We start from the raw sequence: 8027 nt of genomic DNA on the forward strand, positions 1-8027 counted from the left end.
TGTAAGCCACTACATCTGGCTATGAATTTACTGATTGATTTATCCAGAGTCATTTCTGAAGCACCAAAATGTCTAAATTCTACCCACCCCTCTGAATCCTGTCCCCATCCCTGGCATTTCAACTCAAGTATACCATCCTTTCTCAATAGCAACAGACGCTTCTGCCCTGACCACCTGGCCTGCAGTCATTCCCGACCTGGTCATTTCTCAAATGGCCCCAGTGGAAGAAGTCCAAACACACACACCTCTTGATCCCATCCCTCCTCGATATGCCATCCTTCCATGCATCCCCACTAGCATCTGAGAATCAAAACACCTGGTCGTTGAGGCCCTCTTCCTAAAGAGTCCCGGCACTGGGGCTTCACAGGGGATCGTAGTGGATGGCCCCTATCTCTAGACACCCCTGAGCTCTTGTCTCATGTAATTCTTGCATCTCATATCATTCTGAGTTTGGGATGACCACAGGGTCTCAAGAACCGCTTGGCGAAGACCTCTCTGCTCACCCAGCTCCACTTCTTCTTTTAGTAGCCACTACCTCACTCCCCGTGGTGAAGAGCACGGTGTGCCTGGGAATTCTTGCGGTTGAATATGGACCTGCCATATGCGCAGCTGGGTAAGTGGGACAAGAAGCACTTCTCCGGCTGTCTGGAGAAGCTGCAGGGGGGACTGCAGAGAAAGAGAGAGAAGGCTGAAGGGGACAAACAATCACTGTGGATTAGACATCATCTCTGTGCCTAGAATCCCCCAGTAAGGGGCTGGCAGTGTGGCTCAGTGGTAGAGCGCCTGTCTACAATCCCCCAGTTGAGGGGCTTGGGGTTTGTCTCCGTGATAAAGCATTATGTAGCATGGGGAGGGCCATCTTTCTGACACCTGACCCTCCCTCTCCCCAGAGCCTCCCAGGCTGCTTGGCTCCTTCTGTGATGTGGAGAAGACACTGCAGTGCAGTTGTTCCTTTCATGGCATCCCCACACCATCTGTGCAGTGGTGGATGGACGGAACTCCTGTGTTTGGCCGCCTCCAGGTGACCTCCACCACACTTGGTTCCTGGGACAACAGCACCCTCATCCTCTCCAAGAACCCAGAAATGGGCACAATTCTTCTCTGTGAGGGGAAGAACCAACATGGAACCTATGGTTTGAGCATCCTACTGATGTCAAGTGAGGGTGGGGACGTGGAGACTGGAGGAGGGCAGTGAACAGGGAGGGGCTGGCACTGAAGCTAGATGTGGGGGCACAGCCTAGAGGTCATAAGAAAGGCTTCTCGAGGGTGTGCGAGATGGCTCAGCAGAGGAAGGTGCTTGCTGACAGCCTGAGCCCAGTCCTCAGCTGCCGTATAGTGAGAGGAGGAAACAGACTACTGAAACTTGTCCTCTGACCATCACATACACACTGTGGCTCGTGCAAAACCCCCAAACACATACAAACAAATAAACAAATGAAATTAAAAAAAATTTTTAACGGATCTCTGTGAGTTCGAGTCTAGCCTGGTCTACAAAAGTGAGTCCAGGACAGCCAGGGCTACACAGAGAAACCCCGTCTCAAAAAATACAAAAACAAAACAACAAGAAAGAAAGAAAAATAAATAAATAGATAAATAAATAAATAAATTTTACTCATAAAAAGAAAGCCGTACTGAAACGTCTTCTCTTCTAGGAAAAGGCCCTTTGGCTCCCGAAATCTTCCTGAAAGCGCTGTTCCAGGGCGTTTTCTATGCAGCCATGGCAACCACACTTCTTTTCCTCTGTCTCCTCCCCTTCATGTGAGTATGTCCTAGTTCATTTGATGCGACTGTAACAGAGCAGCCGAGATGAGTGAATGTATGAAGCACAAAGGTTTACTTATCTCAGGGTTCTAGCAGCTGAGGAAGTGCCAGAGCATGGCGCTGGCATCTAGATCCAGCAAGGGCTTTCTTGCCATATCACACGGCGAGATCCAGAGCAAGCACCTCCTTCTCATAAATCCCTAGGCTGACCCCTGTAATCCTATCTGGCAGTAAGAAGGGTAGTCATGGGGACTGAGTGGCCGGTTGTCGGGGGAGAGGAGAAGAAGAGCAGCACAGCATGGAGAGGGGCTGGATTCAAAGGCAAACACAGGTCCGGGATATTGCTCAGGTGGCAGAACTTAGCACACGTGGAGCCCTGGGTTTAACCCCCAGCACTGCGTAAACCGAGTGTAATGGTGCATGCCCATAATCCCAGCACTCAGCAAGTAGAGACAGGGAGATCAGAAGTTCAGGGTCATCCTTAATGTAGTGAGTTCAAGGCTCTGCCTCAACAAACAAACAAGAAATTGCAGACTTGGCTCAGTAGTTGAGAGCACTGGCTGCTCTTGCGGAAGACCTAGGTCTAGTTCCTGGCACCCACGGGCTGGCTCACAACCATCTCTAACTCCAGTTCCAGGGGATCTGCCACCCTCTTCCGGCCTCTGAGGCCATGGATGTGTGCACAGACACACATGCAGGCAAAACGCTGTCCACTTGAAATGAAGATAAGTAAGCTTTTGAAAACTCCTCTACAACACATTAACTTAAATAAATAGCAATCTACAGAGTGCAAGGACCCTTCACAGCTGACCCATCTGAACCTATGGCCGGCTAGGCAGGGAATCCCCATTACACAGGGTGTAGAAGCAACTTGCAGAAAACTTTGGTGGCTTTCCCTAGATAGCGCAGAAGCCTGCAGTACTGTTGAGACTCCAGACTTGCATGCCAATCAAAGCCAGAGCCGCATGGGGATGTTGAAACTGACCAGAAACACATTTCCTTAGAGGGAAATTTCTCAGGAAGAAGCAGGCAAAGAAGTGGGCGCAGGTGAGAGCACAGAGGGGCTCCTTGGCTGGAGAAGACCAGGAACCCAGTGTGAAGCCCAAGGAGCCCAGGAAATCCAACACCGAGCCAGCCTCTGGGCAGCAGGTCTTGGTGAGTGCCCCTTGCTCCAGGAAGGAAGCCAGTCTGGCAGAGCAGTGTTAGCAGGAGAGAGTGTGCATGCTGGGTTGGAGAGATGCTGCCCAGCCTGCAGCCTGTATAACACACAATGAACCTGCAGCTCATTTTGTAGGTACTGAAGCTGAGACCCCAAAAGCCTCTTGGAAGAAACTAAGACATGTAGTTTAAAGGATAATTAGAACTATCAACACACATACGCACACACACACACACACACACACACACACACACACACACTGAATCCCTACTGGGAGGTGGACTGATGACCCCTAGCAGGAGAATCAGACTGGAAACGGCAAGATTTTCTTCTGGTGTGCAGCAGGCAGCAGCCACCTACAGCCTCAGGCCCAAGTCAGTGCCAAATACTTGTGGTGTAGGTAGTACTTAAATCTCAGCTCTGTGACCAAATACCCGACAGAGCAACTTAAAGGTTTTGTTTTGGCTCATGGTTCAAGGGATACAGTCTGTGATGGTCAGTGTTAGCTGTCAACTGGGAATAGAGAATAACCCAGGAAAGGGACCTCTGGGCATTCCTGTGGAGCCCGTCTTGATTGCACTGACTGAAGTGCCCACTGTGGGTGGCACCATTCCCTGCCTGGGAGCATGAACTGCAAAAGTGGAGCCATGGAGCAGCTGGCATGCAGAAGTTCACTGCTGTATTTTCTGACTGTGGTTGTGATGTGATCAGCTGCTGCAAGCTCCTGTTGCCTTGAGTTTCCCTTCATGGCGAACTGTACCTTGAACTATGAGCCAAAATAAACTCTTTCTGGCTGGAGAGATGGCTTGGTGGTTTAGAGCACTTCCTGCTCTTTTCAGAAGACCTGAGGTCTGTTCCTAGCACCCACATCAGACATCTCACAAATAACTATAACTCCAGCTCTGGAAGCCCTTTTCTGGCCTATGAGGATCTGCATACATGTTCACATACTCACACAGACACACATACATGAAAACACATCTCACAAACAACAACAACAACAACAACACACACACACATAACAAAACAAAACAAAAAGAAACATACAGAGAGCACAGGCAGGAAGCAAGGCCAGGCTGTAACTCAAAGATTCACCCTCATTGAGCCACCTGTGACAGCTCCCAAAACAGGACCATCAGCTGGAGAGCACATGGCCGACCCAGGAGAGCCTGTGTCTAATTCCACATCTAAACCACAGCACCCGGTTGCTCCTCCCTTCACCCTGAGCCCCACAACCCCAGCACATCTTGGATAGAACAGTGCTGGGGCTTACCAAGCCTCATTCTCATTTGCCGTCTGTGAGTCTCCAGGACCACAGGGACCCTGCTGTTATTCCTCACTTTCCCTTGATAAAACACCAAGACCAAGGAAGAGTTTATTTGGGCTTATGGTTCCAGAGGGTTGAGAGTCCATTGTGGTGGTGGCTGGGAGCTGATCAAACGCAAGTAAGACATGGAGTGCAGACAGGAAGTGGGGCAGGACTGTAAACATTCAAAGCCCACCCCCAGTGACCTCCTTCTCTCTCAAAGGCTCTGTGGCCTCCCCAAACAGTGCCACTGACGGGGTCCAAGTAATCAAATACAGGAACTCATGGGGAGCATTTCTCATCCAAACCGCCTCACCGACTCCCTCCTAACACTCTCTGCACAGAGCTAGTGTCCCTTTGTGGATAAGCCATGTGTTGTACTTTGAGTGTGAATCCCCTCTCCCCACCCCCACCCCCCCATCCACAGGCTCCTGTAATTTGAACACTTGTTTCTCAGCTTGTGGTGCCATTGTGGAAGATTATGGAGCCTTTAGGAGGTTGAGCTTGGCTGAAGGAAGTTGGTGGGGGGGTGATGGCAGGGGGTAAGCTTCTATAACCTGGGTCCGATTTCTGTCTGCTCTCTGCTTCCTGACTGGAGACTCGGTGTGACTGGTGCCTCACACTCTTCCTTCTGTTACCATCCCACCTTGGTGGGCTGTGTTTTCTTAAACTGTGAGCCAGAATAAACCTTCCCTGTCTGTGCTGCCGGTGTTTATTTGGCCTGAAATAAGGAACTAATGCACCATGCATCTCTTCAATTCCACCAGCATTTCCCGCACTATCTCCTAATTGGCAGGCTGGGCAGTGTGAGGTCCCAGGAATGGGTCAGACCCAGCCCCTACCCTCAGAGAGTAACCGAGCTGGTAGAGGGAGGTGGCCTTTCACAGAAAGAGGACAAAGCCAGGGGTTTAGACCCAGAGCATGGGGAAAAGGCTGCTGTGGAAATCGGATAGTGTCTCAGGACTCCGAGGGATATTCTGTGAGATCTTAGTTGCACCAGGGAGGGGCCAGAGGGAGGAGAGTGTTTGCAGGCTCCCGCCACGGTATTGTGAGGAAGACCATGCTTGATCCATGTTTACTTAGAGCTCCTTTTCAGGCATGGCCGCTTCACCTGTGAATCTGTTACATCATCCCTCTTTGTCCCACTCCTTTCTCACCTTCCAGGAAGAGGAAGAGAACCTGAAGCCAAAGAAGCCCTTGGAAACGGCATCACATGTAAAGTTACCCTTCGCCGCAGAACTACAAACACCCATGGAGACCTCAGAAGCCCCAAGTCCGTAATAAACTTGAGGTCCCGAGGATTGGAACTAACAAAGCCCTCTCAGCCTCTGCCCATCCCATACTCTCTCTGGGATGGAGACCCTTGGACCTGCTCTCAGGATTTTTGGAGGTCACCTATGATGTGCTGTTTGGTCGAGCCACAGACACATGCCTCATTCTGGCTCAGGGGAGAAACGTGCACATGGTACTGTGAAACACGGGAGTTTGATCACTTTCTTTGTGACCAGTTCCACAGACAGACACACAGACACAGGCATAGACACACAGACCCCCACACAGGCAGACACGCGAATACATGCACACACACTAAAGCCCTTATGTTTTAATCTAATTCCAACATCAGTGCTTAGCAGATGAAGCCTTTGGACAAGACCTCCCGCTCCCAGCTCTCTGCCTTAGACTTCTGGAGGCTTACTACGGGACACTCAAGAAGAGACCAGGCTGTGAAAAGTGTACTCAGAGACGTAGGTGGAGAGAGCGAGCCTTACGAAATGGAACTGGAAGGTTATGCTGTGGGATCACATCCCGGCCCTCAGAACTTCAGTACCACAGGAACAGGTTCCTGTTTCCTCCCTGTGTCACCATTACCAGGAATGATGCATGCAGATCTGTTTGTGAAACACTTGAATAAATGAATGAATGAATTATGGGCTGTTGCAAGGTTTGAAGCAAAGAAGTCTGTAACTACAGCTCCAGTGAACCCTGTGCCCTCTTTAGGACTCTAAAGGCTCTCTCTCTCTCTCTCTCTCTCTCTCTCTCTCTGTCCTTCCCTCCCCCTCCCCCACATACACACACACTGACACACACACACACACACACACACGAAAGGACAAAAAAAAAAAAAAAACCCTAAGCTCACCCGAGTACCACGAATTCTGGCTCCCTCTCCCTTTGCACCTGCTTTGCACTCTCGAACTTACGGCATCTCTCAAATCTGAGCCCACAAGCCTCTGGGTCGAATGAGCAGGTCCATAGAGGAAGCTATTGTCTGAGAGAGATGGTGTATGTAGCGTCTTTGGAAGGGGCAGAGGTAAGACAGAGGCAGTGAGTCTACTTAGGTGAATACCACAATGTCTCTTGGTGGGTGTTCCGTGACTTTCCTGGAAAAATGGAAAAAAAAAAAAGAAAGAATGAAGGAAAGGGTGTATTCATCTCAAAGAAGATTAAAGAAAAGATTCTGATGTGATGTCTAGCCAAATAAATGAATCTGTTAGAGTCGCTGACAGGAAGATGATGTGTTGAGGGCACACTGGAACTGTGGAAAGTTATACTGCCCCGGGGTCAAACTGGGGTCATCAGGTCTGTTGCTGTGACAGAACACTCAGACTAAGAACACCTTGGAGGAGGAAGAATTTATTAGGCTGGCCCTTGCAAGTGACAGCCCGTCACCGAATCAGGGCAGGAACTTAAAGTGAAACTCTGAGCTGCTTTCTGGCTTCCTCAGAGGCTCACGCTTAGCTAGCTTTCTTACACGTTCCAGGATTTCCTTGCCTGGGCATGACGTCCCTCGCTGGCTGGTCCCTCCTGTACCAGCAACATAGTGCCATACAGACCTGCTCCCATGGCGTGCATCAGTCGGCGCACATACCATACACTCATAAAGCAGGCGCAGCGACGTCAAGTGTGGGTGAGTGGTGGGAAGAACGTGCTCAGAACGCTGAAACGGACCGGGAGAAGAGCCGAGGTTGAACCAGAGTCAGAGGTGGCACCTCCCGGGAGGGAGCAGCGCTGCTGAGACCTAAGATGGGAGCCATCCAGAGGGAGCAGAGGCTTGTGGGCTCAGATTTGAGAGATGCCGTAAGTTCGAGAGTGCAAAGCAGGTGCAAAGGGAGAGGGAGCCAGAATTCGTGGTACTCGGGTGAGCTTAGGGTTTTTTTTGTCCTTTTGTGGGGGGGAGGGAAGGATAGAGAGAGAGAGAGAGAGAGAGAGAGAGAGAGCCTTTAGAGTCCAAAAGAGGGCACAGGGTTCACTGGAGCTGTAGTTACAGGCAGCCGTGTGCTCACAGTGCAGGTGCTTGGGACTGAACTTGAGTCCTCTGTGAGAGCTGTATGTGCTGTCAACCTCTGAGCCATCTCTCCAAGCCCCACATTTAGCTTTTATCTCAACTCGCGGGGGGGCTGTTCCCTCCTGTTTTTTGTAACTTGGAAAAGTGAGTTTTTATCAATGTGGCTTTATTTTTACTACATCTCATTTATCTTGTCTGTGTACACGCGTGTGGTGGTCACCTGTGAGGGCGGTCTTCTCCTTCCACCACGTGGGCCCTGGGGACCAAGCCCAGGCCATCAGGCTTGAGAGCAAGTGCCTTTAACTGCTTAGCTCTCTCTCCAGTCCCAATGTAGCTTCGTCTGTGTGCATCTGGGTGTAGACAGGTGTGGGGTGACTTTGCCTGAGGACACCTGAACACCAACAGCAAACCAAAGAAACACCCAAATCTACTTTGGTGCATCAGTGAAGTTTTTGAGTTACAGGAGTATGGGTGAAGAGTTACCAACATGGATGACTCAAGGGCATCACCACAAC

The 8027-nt window shown here is 50.4% G+C and overlaps 1 protein-coding gene across 1 annotated transcript; it reads left to right on the top strand.

The window, feature by feature from the left end:
• The first annotated feature begins 588 nt into the window (after positions 1 to 588).
• Positions 589 to 6094, top strand: Siglecl1 (SIGLEC family like 1). The gene is made up of 5 exons (XM_060376127.1): positions 589 to 613; positions 891 to 1157; positions 1653 to 1758; positions 2766 to 2916; positions 5391 to 6094. The coding sequence occupies exons 1-5, from the start codon at positions 589 to 591 to the stop codon at positions 5505 to 5507; spliced, it is 666 nt and encodes a 221-aa protein (XP_060232110.1). The 3' UTR covers positions 5508 to 6094.
• The last annotated feature ends 1933 nt before the right edge of the window (positions 6095 to 8027 follow it).

The sequence above is a fragment of the Meriones unguiculatus genome, chromosome 1 (assembly GCF_030254825.1).
Source record: "Meriones unguiculatus strain TT.TT164.6M chromosome 1, Bangor_MerUng_6.1, whole genome shotgun sequence".
Taxonomy (NCBI): domain Eukaryota; kingdom Metazoa; phylum Chordata; class Mammalia; order Rodentia; family Muridae; genus Meriones; species Meriones unguiculatus.

Excerpts from the sequence above, each read along its gene's own strand:
- Siglecl1 (XM_060376127.1), top strand. The coding sequence starts at position 589 with ATGGACCTGCCATATGCGCAGCTGG. Across the intron at positions 614-890 it reads CCTGCCATATGCGCAGCTGG|AGCCTCCCAGGCTGCTTGGC; the intron begins GTAAGTGGGACA and ends CCCTCTCCCCAG. Across the intron at positions 1,158-1,652 it reads GAGCATCCTACTGATGTCAA|GAAAAGGCCCTTTGGCTCCC; the intron begins GTGAGGGTGGGG and ends CTTCTCTTCTAG.